This window comes from Pelobates fuscus, chromosome 4 (assembly GCF_036172605.1).
Source record: "Pelobates fuscus isolate aPelFus1 chromosome 4, aPelFus1.pri, whole genome shotgun sequence".
In the NCBI taxonomy this organism is placed as follows: domain Eukaryota; kingdom Metazoa; phylum Chordata; class Amphibia; order Anura; family Pelobatidae; genus Pelobates; species Pelobates fuscus.
In genome coordinates this window covers 140,645,917-140,662,959 of record NC_086320.1, presented here as the reverse complement: position 1 = coordinate 140,662,959, position 17,043 = coordinate 140,645,917, and the positions used below count along the sequence as shown (strand labels likewise).

At 38.3% G+C, this 17,043-nt stretch overlaps 1 protein-coding gene across 2 annotated transcripts in view; it reads right to left on the bottom strand.

Moving 5' to 3' along the window:
- Positions 1–17,043, bottom strand: part of ZNF236 (zinc finger protein 236) — a 174,674-nt gene that overhangs the window by 121,131 nt on the left and 36,500 nt on the right. Inside the window, exons 9-12 of one of the 2 annotated variants that reach the window (XM_063451634.1) lie at positions 15,087–15,290; positions 13,276–13,489; positions 8,862–9,134; positions 4,671–4,874 (exon numbers count right to left, since the gene is read on the bottom strand). In XM_063451634.1, coding sequence (XP_063307704.1) covers positions 4,671–4,874; positions 8,862–9,134; positions 13,276–13,489; positions 15,087–15,290 — 895 coding nt within the window. The remainder of the gene's footprint in view (positions 1–4,670; positions 4,875–8,861; positions 9,135–13,275; positions 13,490–15,086; positions 15,291–17,043) is intronic. The other variant, XM_063451635.1, reaches the window with a different exon arrangement.

Genomic DNA, 17,043 nt, shown 5'->3' with positions numbered 1-17,043 from the left:
ATGTGTTACCATGGGTACCTGCTCGTGTACCGGTCTAATTCTTTATAACGTAAACGCATTCATACAGTGTGGTATTGCCAAATAAAAATCTTAGGGGCTCAAGAGAGACAATAATACCCATTCCTCATGGTGTGGCCATGGATGAATAGCCCGTGGGGAGGGTTTTCCCCGGATTTAAGGCAAAAACGTATTTAAAGTGCATATTGAGACACAGCTTATCACAAGGTGGCTATTAACAATAAACACATGTAGCTGCCGTTGTTCATTTTTCAACAGTTCATGAAAGTGACATATTAGTATAATGATACTTGTAAGGATAGGTGACAAGCAACTAATATATAACGTATGAAGGATTTATGATGTAATAAAAGGGGTGAATGTGAAGCCTTCATTGAGGCCACAAGGGGATAGGGTGTTCAGTGTCTGGATCCAAAAGCATTCTTTCTGCCTCAAGATCAGGTCCAGATCCCCCCCTCTTTTTTCCCACAATGACCTTTTCAACCCCTGCAAATTTGAAGAATCTAAATGTTTCACTATGGTGTCCTCTAGCATGTCTAGCCACAGGGGTATCCCTATTCGATGGAACCGAGTGGATATGTTCCATCATACGCCTCTTGAAGGGGCGTATAGTTTTTCCCACATATTTTTTACCACATTTACATGTGAGAAGGTAGACTAGTCCTGTGGAGTTACAGTTAAAAAATTGATAGGAATGGTTAGTGTGCCTGAGGAGTCTGTGATGGATTTGGAGTCTTTATCTATGTAGCGACAGGCTACACAGCGTCCACATTGGTAGGTGCCGTACACATTTAACCAATTTTCCTTACTAGTATTGCGTTTGGAAAAGTGGCTGGGTACTAGCATGTCCTTGAGGTTTTTGCCTCTTTTGGCTGTTATTGAGACATGTGGGGGGATCACATCTTTAAGGTGTCTATCCTGAGTAAGTAATGGCCAAAACCTAGCCAAAATCTTTTTCGCTGGGTCCCATCCTGCATCGAACTTAGCCACACATCTAATAGTTTTAGGGGGGCATGGTTTGGGACGGTTGTCCAAGAGATCCTCACGTTCACTTAAGAGTGCTCTTTGGTATGCCTGTTTCAGGCATCTATTGGGATACCCTTTGGCTTTAAATCTTGCCTTCAGTATTGCTGCTTTCTCTATAAAGTCTTCCACAGATGAGCAGTTTCTTTTAAGGCGCAAGTACTGTCCCACTGGAATACCCCTCTTTAGTGGGTTAGGGTGGTGACTACGCCAGTTGAGCATATTGTTAGTGGATGTAGGTTTGCGATATAGAGTGGTCTGAATCGTGAGTTGTTCAGTAATGGTGAATGTGCAGTCTAGGAAATTCAAAGATGATAGCCCAATTTCCATGGTCAGACGAAGATTCAGGTCATTTGTGTTTAAAACTTCCACAAATTCTGTGAATAGTTCTTGGGTTCCTGTCCATATGACCAGAATATCATCTATATAGCGTTTCCAAAGATGGACACAGTCCATATAATGTTTTAAGCGCTCTGAATAGACAATATGTTTTTCCCACCATCCCAGGTGCACACCATGAGGAATGGGTATTATTGTCTCTCTTGAGCCCCTAAGATTTTTATTTGGCAATACCACACTGTATGAATGCGTTTACGTTATAAAGAACGAGACCGGTACACGAGCAGGTACCCATGGTAACACATTATACATGAGTTCCAGATTCGGCACCTAGCTCCGCCCCTCCGTTTCCGATTGGGGCCTCACCATCTGATTGACAGATTGGCGAACCACTCACAAACGGCTATTGCGGCTGAATAGAACGCCGCCCACACTCATCACTGATTGGCTCATTCCTTTCAGTACAACATACTTAACACGAGTCTGGAGTCAGTTCTCCGTTGATAGCCTTTGAGAAAGGCGCTCTCTTTAGCGCCGAAACGCGTTAGGCAGAATTTATGTTTTTTTAAAGCACAACACTTATTTCTTCACCATTGTTTGGGGTGTTTAATCAGGGCAAGGAGGGTTGGTAGCCGGTTTGGAGTGTTATTCAGGGTTCAATATGAGTTTATACCTCAGATATGGCACAGTTAGGGCATTAGCCCTTGAGGATATATTGTACCTTAGGAGCTAGTGTGAAGTAATTTGTAACACGGTTCTAGGACTTTATCCTCTTATGTAACCTAATACTGGGGTTCTACTAACGGGCTTTTTGTACACTCCAAGGATTTATTCAATTTCTATAGCAGGTGTGAAGTACTCTATATCACACGGGCTGTTACAGCATCCTGGAGTTAACCCGTTTGTGTACTCTGTTGCTCTGGGTATTGGAGTGGTTCTCACAGTAGCCCCTATAGCTTATGTCCATTTCTATAGAGAGCAGTTTACTCTTGCATAGGACTATTATATAGCTATATACTACTTCTACCTCCTTTTACCCATTGCCTAAGCTCATCCCTGAGCTCCCTGAGCTACCTCCCTACCCTCCTCCCTGTTGGAGTGCACTTATTATTTTTCACCTTTTACATTTTTTTCTTTTTTCATTTACTTTAAGTTCATGGTTTTGTATACCAATTAAATGATTTTTTATTTTAAGTGACTAACAACTCAGATCAGTATCTCACTAGTGTTCCCTGGACACCTGTCCTTGGTTTACACTCCAGTTTCGTTTTTGTATTGCATTACAAGGGTTATCCCCTACAGAGATACGACCTGGACACACTGAATTTATCTCTGTTTTCAGGGATTTATTCCTTATCTCATTTCCAGATATTGAACAGATTGTAGTACATCTGTTTTTTTAATGATATGATTACCAGGGTTCCCCGGAACACGAATAGGGAAATGCTGGTATCGAGACATGGACTAGTAACATAATATTTTAGCTGAATACTTTAAAGGTTCTGCTACTATTATGATAATGTTATGCATGAGTGCAGGTCTGAGCAGACATACAATGTAGCAAATTAGCTTACTTTGTTACAACACCCTCTTTTCATATTTCCTTTTCAGTATTTCTACTTTTAATTTTACCAGAATCTTAAGGCTCATGTTTCTTCCTGTATCAATAATTTCTAAAACAAAAAAAAACTGTAATTTAATTGTTTCTATTTCCACCTGCGGAAAAAGTATATATTATATAATTTTGTTTGCTATACTGTATCATTAATAATTATCTTTACTTATCTTTAATTATCTTTACTTAAATTATTGGGTTTTTAAGTGGTAAAAGGAGGCTTCAAGGAAAATTACACTGACCAAATAGAAAAACAAAACAAACTATTTAGTATATATATATATATATATATATATATATATATATATATATATATATAATGATACCTCCTCCCTTCGTCCTGTCTCGGATGGAGTCCTCCAAGGCTCTGTCCTTGGTCCCCTTCTATTTTCTCTTTATACTACCTTTCTTGGCAAACTTATTACCTCATATGGATTCCACTACCACCTGTACGCTGATGACACCCAGATATCTCTCTCCTCCCCGGACCTCTCCCCTGCCGTTCTGCAACGCGTCACTGCTTGCCTTTCTTCCATCTCTGACTGGATGTCCTTCATCTTTCTGAAACTAAATGGCTCTAAAACTGAGGTCCTTGTTTTTCCGCCTCCTAATACCAATCCTCCTCTTTCACTCTCCCTTCAAGTTAGTGGTATCCACATAAGTCCATCCTTGCAAGCGCGCTGTCTTGTTGTCATACTTGATTCTGGCCTCACCTTTGAGCCTCACATCCAACATGTTACCAAGTCCTATAGATTCCATCTTAAAAACATAGCCCGCATCCGCCCCTTTCTTACGCAAGATGCTACCAAGGAGCTTGTCCATGCTCTAGTAATTTCCTGCATGGATTATTGTAGCAATCTCCTAATTGGTCTTCCCAAAAGCCGTATTGCCCTGCTACAGACTGTAATGAATGCTGCCGCCAGACTGATTTTCCTCTCTAGTCTGTCCTCTCACACCTCACCCCTCTGTCAGTCCTTACTTTGGCTTCCTGTATCCTATAGGAGTCAATTCAAGATGCTAACCCATACCTATAAAGCATTGACCAATTTTAGCCCCTCTTATATCTCTTCAGAGAACCATAGGTATGCCCCTTCTCAGTCTCTCTGCTCTGCCCGTGACCTGCTGCTGTCCGCTGATCGCACAAGTATGGCCAACTCTTGCTTGCAGAACTTCTTGTGGGCGGCTCCCTTCCTATGGAATAGCCTGCCTACTGCCATCAGACTCTCCACTAGTCTACAAATGGGTGACAAGTCTAAATATTAAAAGTGCCAATTTCTATTTGAAATCTGCACTTTTTTTTAAATGGAAAATAGAGCACAAACTAATCACACATAAAGCACTTCAGCAAGATAAAGTGCTTTAGGTATTTGCAATGAAGTGTACAGAAAGTTTCTAAAAATGTATGTTGATTCTCTCACCTCCAAGTTTTAGAAATCTGCATATAAAATATTCACCAGGGGGTACCATACACCCACTGAGCTTCACGCTATCTCCCTAAATGTGTCCAATGAGTGCTGGAGTTCGATTCCAACAGGGGGAACTATTTCCCATAATCATTTCAGGATTTGTCACAGCAAAATGAAAAAAGCACATGAAAAGATGGTCTTGTGTTGAGAGCTTCAAATCACATTGTCACAATTTGTACATAATATGTGGAAAAAAATATTTTCCTTACCAAGATCTGTAATGAGTATAGGTTCTTGTAGAGGGATTTCTGACACTGGAAGATTTGTCTTCCCAGCTCGAACATTACCAGGCTTACGCTGCTGCCTTAATTTCCTCAAAACACATTGTTTAAAATGTGATGCGATGTGAGTCTTTCTGTGTCCAGAAGTCCGAAACTTTTTGTCGCAATGAATACAAGCAAATGGTCTTACACCTACAAATAAAAATTAAACAAGCAGTCAGAACGGAAGGCCAACTGTCTCTCACCTTATACTTATGGGTTTACCACAATCCTTATCCAACCTACAGATAACAGATACAGCTGAAGATCATGAATTTACTAATAGCTTCAGAGAAGCAGGTTCCATACCTTTTCCAAAGCTAGAAAATGATTCAGGTAACCATATTATGACTGACCATGCATTTACCCAAAAATCTGTAGAAAACACTTTCTAAACTTTCCTATTGCATGCAAACCAGTAGTACACAACATCCCACTCAGTGACAGATGGAATATGTTTGCTCACAGGATAAATATTTACACATTTCCTTTTATTTGGAACTTCATTGCTTCTCCATATTATATACTACAATATACAATTTATTTATAGGGACCAAAAAAAGAAATTACTTTTGCTAAAATCAGTACAGACATATAGTTACGATGAACTTAAATTCTGATTTGGTTTTGTAGCAAGCATAATGAGTGCTAATGCTGACTATATAAAAATGAGAATGTTACCTGGCTCTATTCCCAATGCTTGCCATCAACATCTATTTTAAAAGATACTGAAGTCAGATACTATGGCTCTTCCATCAGTATATGAAGCATATCCAGAGGAAAGATGGAGACATTTTGGTTAGTGTTTTCATGTGCATTGCCCAAGATTCTCATTGTTGGAATCTTGGATGACATGCATAAAAAACAGTCAGGAGCCCTACATTGCTTGATATTATATTGGTGTGGGGATGACCAAAATTAGGTCCCTGTTTGTGGTCAGTAAGGCCCTGAGCATAGCCCCATGTGTTTTTAACCTAGCTCATTTATGCTGTATTGATTGTAAATGCAATACAAAGTAAACTATATCCCAATCCATAGGATTCTTATTAAATGTGCAGACATTTGCACATTGTAAATAGACAAAGATATACCTCCAACAAATAATAAAAATACAACGCATACATTGTAGTATTCCTATAGTCTATAACAGGGGTAGGCAACCTCTGGCACTCCAGATGTTGTGGACTACGTCTCCCATAATGCCTTTACACCCATAATGCTGGCAAAGCATCATGGAAGGTGTAGTCCAAAACATCTGGAGTGCCAAAGGTCTATAACATCAAGAGCCTGTTCAATGTGTAACTGAGTGCTTGTAGAGAAATTCAGTAACACATCACTGAAAGCGGTTTGTTACTTATGTGCCTACAAAACAAAATTCACACTGAACTACTAGTAGAACAAGTTACGAGGTGTAGACTGAAGACAGACATCTGCATTCTGCCTATGTGTTTGAAAAAATCCCTCCGCTGATCGTTTCTAGAAAAACTTAATTCTACTTCTTTTATGAATGTGTTTTTTTTTTTTTTTTTTGTTATACACAATTTCTTAGACATTCATTTAAGGATTATCCATCAGATTAGGTGCCCAGTGCTTTATCCAGCAGTAATGTTTCACACGTTACATGTGTGGTGGTTTTCCGTTTCTCTTTTTTGACTTCAGTAATTAAGATCTAGTCATTAATAAAGTTTATATTTTCACTTTTAGATTGTATAGTCTGAGCTCTCTATCCCACTACCTGCCCTCTGATTTAAGCGGATGAGCAGGTGGGATTTTGTCGTTCTTTTGTTGTGTTATTGTAGGGTTATCCCCTAGTTGAGAGCACAGCTTAAGTGACGTTCCCAGATCTAGAAAGTTTGGACAAGTGGATTCTCCTATAGCCTGAGACTTGTGTCCAGGGTTCGGGGACCATTTTGTCTTCTCTCCTGTGGTCTTATATATTTTAAGATAAACATACATAATTATTTTTTAAAATCTGCACTGTAACCCTAGATAGACAGTAAAGCTATAATTCAAGGGCAGTTGTTTTGTTTGGAACACTGGCAGCCTTAAAGAGCAGTCTGGGAGATGTGCCCATTAATTATCACTTCAGTGTTCCAGTGATATCAATCTTGCCTTATGTCTTATTTCCTGGGGCCAATAGTGTGAAATTAATATCCTGACAATGAAGCAATGACAGCTACAGTCTAACAGTTCATAGTGAAATTTAAAGTCAAGTTCTGCTATCTCCTTTATAACGCCAAAGGAGCTCCAAGCATCCAAGCTTTTATATCATAATCTGATATATTCATTCATGTTATTGACTTAAAGAGAATATTTGACAAATAGCCCTCTGAAAGCTGATAGAAAAGCAAGACAATCTGTTTTTTCTAGGTTAGACACATCCAATCACTCAAATTACTAACAGTGATAGTGTGAACTCAAAAATATATCAATGGGCTGCTGGTGTGTAATTATCTCTCCCTATACCGGTCAGTAAGGTACAAATAGAGCTGATTTTCAGATCATTTCAATTTGAGAAATAACAGAGACAATGCAGAATACCCAATTGAGTTGTTAAAATTGTTCAGATAGGTTAAGGCCGTGCAATGGTTTAATTTTATCAATCTTAAATTAAGATTTTAGTGCTGGGTTGCATAACACACAGTTTAGTTTGCTATAAACTCGACTGTTTCAGTTGAAAAGCCTTGAAAACGGCAACAGGCTATAAAATCGAAAATGTGCTGTTAACACTACTATTAGTAGTGCATGAATACAACTTGTATATTACCATCGAAGGAACAAGTAGCAATCTTTATCATTTAATCGGCAAGAATAGGCTGGAGATGTATGAAAGATGTAAGAGTAAAGTCATAATGACAATACACAACATGGCTGAAGTGTGTATACACCTGTACCTAGAACATCTCTTTTCAAATGAATAGTCAGCAATACTGAAAGGATAATATGCTAAAGTAAGAATTGTCAGGAATTCACAGTGAATTCTGAATTGAACGCAAAAATAATTGAATTGGAAAAATTATCCAAGTCAGCCATGTTTCCAGATCTACTATTTTGGTCTAACATTTAAAATTCACTTTGACTTCACCCTAAATCCAGACAATCCATTTGAGCAAATAACCCAGTGAAAGTAGCTTTCTCCCATCGCTTAGCTGTTTTAACAGGCTCCACTCGTATGGGAGAGTTTTCCCGTTAGCGTTGGAAATGTTGGAATTATTTAGCATTCAGCCACTAGTGAGGTCAGGACTAGATTAGGTCTGGCTAGCAGTGAGCATTCCAATTGCAAAGATGTTTGTTGGATTGGGTTCCAGGCTCTGTACAGTTCACTCGAGCTCTTACACAAACCATAATGCAAAGGCCTTGATTTGTGCAAACCACCATCGTAGGGACATTGGTGAAACAGGAAATGCCATTGCCACAAAGTATCTTCGGCCCTCAGGAATATGCCTGGTTTTACACATTTAATTAGATTTGTACAAAAGGTTGTTTCTGTCAGTTCGTCCGAATCAAATGACTTTTAATGCACAATTGTCAAAATTTATTCAGTTGGGATTTATCTTATGCATTGAATACGAATCCACATATAAATTCAGGATGGATGGATACATTCGGGTGTGGATTAAAATAAATTTAATACAAATGAACTGGCTGAAACAAATTTTGCACAAATCTAGTAACCATACCATCATTTTATTGAATAGCCATTTGATAGCTGGCTTGGAGAATTTTTCCACTTTAGCCATTTGGACCTTAAATGTAAAATTCACTTTGAATTCAATAGTGTAATGTACTAAAGTGAATTAAAGTGAACTAGTGATTCAGCTATGTTTTCAGTTTGGCGATTATGGTGTAAAATATCACATTTACTTAGAACTCATTTTGACAAATGCCATTCTTGACAATCCCTGACCTTAGTAAATACTCTACGTAACAAGTTAAACTGATACATGTGGTTACAAGCCTAAAAAAAGGGTCAGCTCTATTCACAGCATGAAAATTTGTGATGAGATCCATTCCTTGTCTGGTCACATCATACCCACCCAAGCATTAATTTGCCAAAAAAAAAGTCTTCCATATGTCAAAATTATTCTACATTAGGTTATTTTTCACATTAGTAAAAAATCATCAGTTCTGGGTACGTACCAGTGTGTAAACGAATATGAACTTTTAAACTTCCAGATGTAGAAAAGCACTTCATGCAGAAATCACACTTAAAAGCCTTAATGCCGGTATGAGTCTTTATGTGTGCAGTGAGGGTGCTCTTCACTGCAAATGCCCTAAAGCACTGCAGACACTTGAAAGGCTTCTCATGAGTATGAATTCGAATGTGTCGGACCAAGTCGCTAGGCTTCTTAAACTCCTTTGTACAATATGTACAAATGTGCCACCTAACACCACTCTCCTCGCGGACAGAACCTGAAATGATTTTTATCAAACTTTATCCAATTAAAGTTAATTATGTGCAGACAAGCATCAAGTGACTCAAAAAAAACGAGCAATGAATATATAAATTATAATAAATATAAATTAATTATTTAACTGCTTTAGAAGTGGTTAATAATCACCTACTGTTGTGGCACAAGGCTGCCAGTCTCTTCTGGCTCGTTCCCCTGTATAGCTTGCCCTGCTTCAGAACACTTACCCAAGCGAGACAATTTCCATTGACTGACACACTGATTTCATTGCCAGCACATAGGCTTTAAAATGAATGGCATCTGTCAATCTGTTCCTATGCCCCTAGCAAAAGGCTTGCCAAAGGAATATCACAGAAACTACAGCACATTTGCTATGCATATGCAAATATCAGGAGAACCACCTGTGTAGGACAGCTCCACTGACCTATGTCTCTAAAAGGGCAGCATAGACCTCTGTGCTAAAAATGCATTGACAGGCGAAGTCCTATTTTTAAATATTTATTCTTAAAATCTTTATATTGGTCCGATTTCTGCAATATAAATATAATCTACAGATCGGTATATACAGACATAAATATATACACTCCTACTGTAGTTGGTTATGAATAATTACCTTTAAATACACTTGATCATAATTTCTTCTTATCATAATTTAACCATAATGGTTAGAAATGTGTAGAGAGGTTATTTTGTTTTTAATTTTAATTTTAACAGGATGATAAATTGCCCCAATTCAAGAGAAACCAGGACATTTGTCTTTGCATGTCTTACTTAATTATCGTGTGTTTTTTTTTTTTTAAATCCCCAAATTAGTTTTTCCTCTTTATATTTCAGTGAAACAGAATAGAGATCACTATTGTTATAAATAGCACATTGTGTTTCTCGTTTGTGGAAGACATGAAACTAAAAACAAACCCAAACTGTCTTTGTGTGTCCATTTGAAATTTTAAGATATATGGTGTTGGTGTAGGGTGGCAGACGTGTTAAGACATTGTGAATCCAGCTTTACAACTAAGTTTCTAGATCACAAATACATTCTGGCAGTCTGCCGACATAAAGGAGAGAATTACAGTAAACTAATATTAAATTATAAGTGATTTCATGTAAGAAGGGTGTTGGATATGGCTCAAATAAACAACTTTGAACTTAATGATTCTATTTTCAATGTGCAATTTTTAGTTATTTATATTGTAAAATGATCTGCCTGTATTCCATAAAACATTCAAAATGTGTTTTTTTTTTATTTACATGTTGGTACATTAATTCACACTAGCAGCTGTTTCAGTTTATCTTGCATTACCATGGGAGACCAGAACATTAAATAATGAATTACATAGGCAACAAATCTATTCTAATATGTTGGCAATGAAAATCGGAATGTCAATTCATAAACAGATTGAAATATGCTCATTGAAGAAGAGCAGTAAGTAGAAGCAATAATGTGATATTTTCTGCAGATCAATTTATGTGTAGGGAATGCAAGCTTGTAAATTAGATTTCTGAAATGCAACTCATTATTGCATTACCCAAGCACTTTCATGCTTGGGGTAACAGTCGATGCTGCATCCATCCTTTAGTCCAGAGACACTTATCAGTTGTAGTGGAGTCCTGTTTTTATGTTTTGTTTACATAGCTAATACTTAGAGGCTTACTTACTAAAGTGAGTATTTAAAGGGAATTTCACATTTAAGGCCAGGGTAGCCAAACTGAAAGCAGGGAGTAAGAATGTTTCCACCTTTGGCTGTTTTGACCTTAAATTTGAAATTCACTCTGAATTCAGTTCTCACTTTAGTGAATGGCTCTGATAGCTTTGGGATGATGTACCAAACAACAGCGACTGCAATAGCAGATGTGCACTTGAAGGGGGGCCATCACTTCTCTGGAAATTACATCGCTGAATAAAATTGAAGATCACTTATGAGTTACGTGCTTTGTTTTCTTTTAAATTTATTTCACAATCCAGTTCACTCCAAACACAGCCAGTGCTCACATTGTAAATGAGGAGAAACAAAAACTTTATTTAAGGTTTTTCTCTTCTTTTTATACTTCCTCTTTGCTTACTGCCAAGTGATAAGGAGTATACCAATGTTTGATAGAGAGTAAACGTGGAGTCATCCAGATGCAGGATTAAGAGGCGTTTCAAAATCTAACTTGATTTCTCACATATACATTATTTTAGATGTAGGGGTTAAGTAAACATAATACTAAAAACCACAGACAGTTCCCATCTTAAGAATCAGTCAAAAAGGTTTTATCTTGAATTCAATAAAGTAAATCGTGCTTTGTTTCACTGTGCAGTGATTTTGGGATTTGAGAAGCATGTCACTTATAAACCCTGCTACAATCCTCACTGCCTCCTCTCACGTTAGCAATCTCAATAATGAAGAGGTTATTGAAGACAAATTGTCTAATGTACAAACTCCTTGTAAGACAGTTTTGGATTCCACATAATAGAAAGAAGTGTACTGCTACATAAATTAAAAAATTAAAAATGGGGGGAGCGGCTTTGACTTTGAAGGGAGCAGACGCATGTCGGCTAAGCTCCCACAGCTTACACTGCACAAACTGAGTCTGGGGCATTTACTTACCTCTATTCCGCTTGAGCACGGGACTGGAGCTCCAGCACCTAATGGGGAAGAAGGCTAAAAATCTAGGAACCCTCACGGGAGAAGGCTCCATCGCCGATCACCTGCAGCTGCGGCCTTGGCCCAAAAAGGCATCGCAGTCGGATCACCACTACTCCTCAGAGGAAGAACTCCTCGATGCGCCAGACGGTATACCTCGAACAGAGGGTCTAATTGCTCCTCAACAGGTGGAAGACCTGACAGCCCCAGCTACTAAGAGGGACATCAAGGCTCTGATGAACAACATCAGAGCCTTTTTCAAGGCTAACCTCAACATCATTAGAGAGGAAGACAACATTTCCTCCAAAGCTCAGAAGCAGACAAGCAGCAACGAGCTGATACACAAACTACAGGCATCTCACAGAGTCATGCAGGTGAGAATCAACACCCAGGATGATGCACGTAGGCGCAACAAACTCAAAATTAGGGGTATTGCCGAATCCGTTAACGAACATTAACTGCCTCATTTCCTTAGATGTTTAATGGCTACTCTTCTGCCCCAGTGCTCTGCAAAAGGCATTCAAGTTGACGGCTGCTTCAGGCTCGCCAAGACAAACAAGGCACCGGCTGGTGTCCCCCGGGATGTCCCGGTACGCGTCCCGCTACTTCGGGAAAAGCTGGTGCTGCAGGACGCAGTGAAAACCAGAACATCACTTCAATTTGAGGAGATGCAACTCCAGTTCCTGCAAGATTTATGCCGATCCACCTTGGATTGGAGAAGTTCCTTCCAACAAGTTACGAAGACCCTACGCTCGGCAAACATCACCTAAAAGTGGCAGTTACTAGGGATGGCTGCACTCACCTACTCGCTCACCACATAAGTCTGCCCTACTATCAGGGCAGTACAACTACCGACCCCCACCGCGCGCGCCAAAAGCGATCTGGGGATATTGAGCAGAAAATATTTAATATTTACCCACCTTGACCAGAGTCCTTACCATATACTACCCCTACGACTCAATCGCTAGGTTCCTACCTAAGACCCATGGGGCTGTTTCTTTCATCTATTTGCATGTACACAGCAGGCGCCACTCAGGTTTACTTTGCCTGAATGTATATCAAACCCATAGTCTTGGGAGTTTAGTTTAAATGAATGAATCTCCAGGGCACCACTGGCCAAGGCACTCGTTGGAATTCTTCTTTACAGAGCGCATAAACCGGCCTCCCTACTACATGCCAGCAAGGCTCCGGTGTCATGTTCACAAAATGTTTTAACACCGATATTTGCTTATGTAAACCTGTGCTATGCACTGAATGTTTTACTGTATATATTTTTTCTTGCCTGAAAAATAAAGAATTTTAAAAAAATAAACAACAACATCTTTAAGGATCGTGATGCCATAGGATACGTGACAAAGCACAGAACCTACAAGTGCATGATGTGTGTAACCATTTCCTTACTTACATTTTATATCATGTTTTACAGTCTTTTTTAGAACCTTTATCTAGTAACCTTATATGACTCACCGCTGTGCGTCACTCAAAACAATTGTAGCTATTAGTCACAAACATGAGTACCTGCAGCAAAAGTAGACTTCTTCTTTATTATCCTCTTCTCAGTCTTGTCCCCTTTATCATGATCTTCATGTTCTAGCCCATGTCCTTGCTCATTATTGTCCATTTGCTGACTTGAGAGGCATTCAATTCCTGTAACAGTTACCTTGGCCTGACTAGGATCATTGGGAAGTGCTGCAACAGGGATTGATGACAGGCCACTGTTTTCCAGCGCTTGCTAGTATAGCATCAACAGAAGAGAGAAGCCTATCATCAGATCATATGCGCCTTTATTGTGTGGAACAAGTATCCTGTAATTTTGCACTTGTTAAACCTGATTAAGAGGACAGGTTCCTTGTGCTACATATTTCAAGGATTATCTGTTGAGCTACAACTGTAGGGAACCATTTATACTGCCAAAAATTTGTATAACCATGTTAGATGTTTCAATGGTTCTTTGCTGTTCATGACATTTGTAAAGTACATTTTTAAGGATTGGAATAATATATGTGCATATTGTGGTTAAGATTCTAACAACTAAAATATATTTGAAAAATGATAATGTGAAAAAATAACTTATGGATTTACATCTGTGAGGTTAGCACTGGGAGTATTCACAGTTAATATAGGGCAGTGATGACAGACCTTGGTATATTTTCCGTAACATTCAGGCAGTCTTAATGGAGAAATCTAGACTGGATAGTGACCAATATCTTGATAAATGAAATACATGATGCACTAAACATTTCTAAACAAAAGTCTATTAAGGACCTAGTACAGAATAAGTCTGTCACAACAAACCAGTTTTCAAAGATTTTATATAATGGAACAGACCTTGTTTCATTGCTGCAGAGCTATATTGAGCCTCAAATGCTAAATAAGCAGGACATTATATGCTGGCATAATTTTGAGCTCAAATTATGATGCCTGAATGAAATATCACTGGCTCTTAAAGGATTACATTTCCTGCATTTTCCAGAGCTGTGAGAGGCTCTCCATCTGTGCAGCGCTGCCCAGTAGGGCTGTGTGATATATATTAATGGCAGCAATTCCCTTTTGTCACATAGGATAAATGGAATTGCTGCCCAAGTTTTGTGAGTGGAGTTGCCTGAGCCTGTGAATGTGCTATGAAAGCGTCTGTCAGGGAAATTTGAGATTTGTATAGCATGCAAAAGCCATATAAATATTTGGACAGGCGGATGAAGAAGTATAGCTTCCTTCTCTCGCATCAGCCAGCGAAGCAGTAGCTTTGAAACTGCAGTGACTTTTAAAAATAATTGTGGTTGAGTTAACCAGAGGATTGATTTCCACCATAACCACTACAAAAAACACAAGCTGTTAAGATGCTTGTAGTGTATCATTCAGTGTGTAAAAAGGGTCACTCCAGGCACCATGATCTCTGATTTTGAGTCTTTTTGTTCAGCCTTTCAAGTTAAAACGATGCACATTCAGAGATCTTTGCTGTCTGAGGTTTATGACACTGGAAGAGGAACAGGCTGCAGGGAGAACTTGGCCTTGGTACTGATCGAAGGTGAAGGGTGCATGCCAGTAAGGCCTACTCCAACCAAAAACAGTGTTTTAATAAAACACTGTTTTAGATTGGAGTAACCCTTTAGCACCTTGGGAAATGTAGTTGAAAAACATCAAAGCCTTCAACAATGCTGGGTTCAGCAGGATTTAATAAAAAGTAACGCAACGCAATGCTATAATTTATTTAAACATTTATCACATACCATAACCTCTTCTTTTATCTGTTTGAAAAAGTGTGAGTTGTATAAAGTGCTTTTATATGCTTCAAGGGTAAACATGGATGTGTAGGTATTCTTTACACTGACCTGTAAAATATCTCTGTTAATCCCCACAGCAATATTAAGTGGTTGGCCTGATGGCTGGTTGTGATGATTTTCTACAGACACTGGCTCAGACAGCTCTAGAAGCTGCTGGATAACATCTGTCACAGCTGGCTGCTGTCCGTGTTGCCCGGAAGCTGTAGAGCCTGCAGAGTCTGTCTGCGCTGTTACAGATCGGAAAACTACTGCCTGTCGAAGCAAGAGAATAAATTCATGTTTGCATTGAGCAGAAAAGTCACGACACTGAAAGCATAGTTTTAATACACACATCAACTTATACACAAAAATATAAACTGGGCACATACAGCCATTTTGCTTGCATGCACTGCCCATTTCCATTTACATGAATTCCAATTGATCTCTGTATGATTTTCTTCTCCTTTCATGTCTACTAAATTACATTTAACCCAGTTACGCAGGCTGCGGGGAGCCTGCTCTATGCGCATATCAACTGCACCATAAAGAACTAATTTATCACTAGTTCCTTTAAATATGCTAACAGCAAAAAGTAAGAAAGGCAAAAGCCAAAAAATTATAATAAAAATAGACAAAATATTTCACATTCATATTTAAAATGAAATCTTAATATAGATGAAATGTCCAGACCATGAAATCAATGTGAAATATTAAAGAGCAGTGGCAATTGGTTCATTGCTGCAAGAGGCACCATTTCAAAGGAGAAATCCATTTCATCTTTACATATATGTAGTAATACTGATTTAAAGATATTTCTCCTCCACTTCCTGGTGCAGGGTCATTTCCCTCTTTAGTTGTGCTCATTCAGTTACTAAAATGGACTAGAAAGGGTCCATATAAAAAAACACCCAACCAATCACAAGACTTCACTATGTACTGAATATTAGACATACAGATATAGGGAATATAGTAATAAGTCAGCCATGGTACCCAGAGTTTAATTTCACAAAATCTCAAGAAAAAGCTTGAAGATGGAATTGCAAGGTATGTTTCTCCTGGAAAAAAAAAATCTACAGTCTAGTTCAGAGAACTCTAAATTGCCACCAGAAGAGGATTGGCAACATTTCAAACCGTTCTGTGATTGAGAAAGACCCAAATTAGTCTAAACATTGGGACAGGTGCAGTAAAAAGGCACTTTAACATTCTACAACAGGGCTGCAAATTATTTTTCAGTGACTAGAATGGCTGGCTTTTACTGAATATGACTAATTGATATTGTTAATACCCATATATCCATACTCACAGTATTGTTTAGCTTTATACAAATGTGAAATATGCTTAATGACATGTCAAGTAGGCCTCGATCATACCTTCTCCCCCTATCCCTTTCCCTCATTACTTTAGTTCTACTTTGCCTCGATTTCATCCCATCATCTCTCCACACTGAAATCTTTCATCTAAAATGTATTCCTATATGTTGGATCCATTAGAATTTATTTGTACTCATTATTATTTTATTAGTTTTGCATTTATTAAATCAGTTTTTTTTTTACCTTCTTTGTTATGTGCAACACTTACATAATAATAAATCAAGAATTGACTTTTCACTAAATAAGTACGTTTCCCACACTTGATTTAATTACATTTTTGTTTCATTCATCTACACTAATTGGAAAAAAATGCAAATTACGAAAAAAATATTTGCCTTGCATGTAAAGAGAGTAGTTTGTCTGTTCAATATAAAATAGATAGCACACTGTTAACACTAACAATTAGCAGGTTATATCACTTCATCTATTATGTTTGTCATGATCACGTTGCTTTCATTTGATATTTTATTTTTTTTCAACTCTGGAGGCTGGTGATATCTATTCGAGAGATACCATTACATAAACGACAAAAAGAATGCTATGCGACACTTAGAATTAAATAAGCATCTAATGAATACTCGATAAAAGAGCTACTTATGTTCACTATTTTGCATGATTGCAAGCACTGTTTAGCTTCGCAATAAAGAATGAAATGT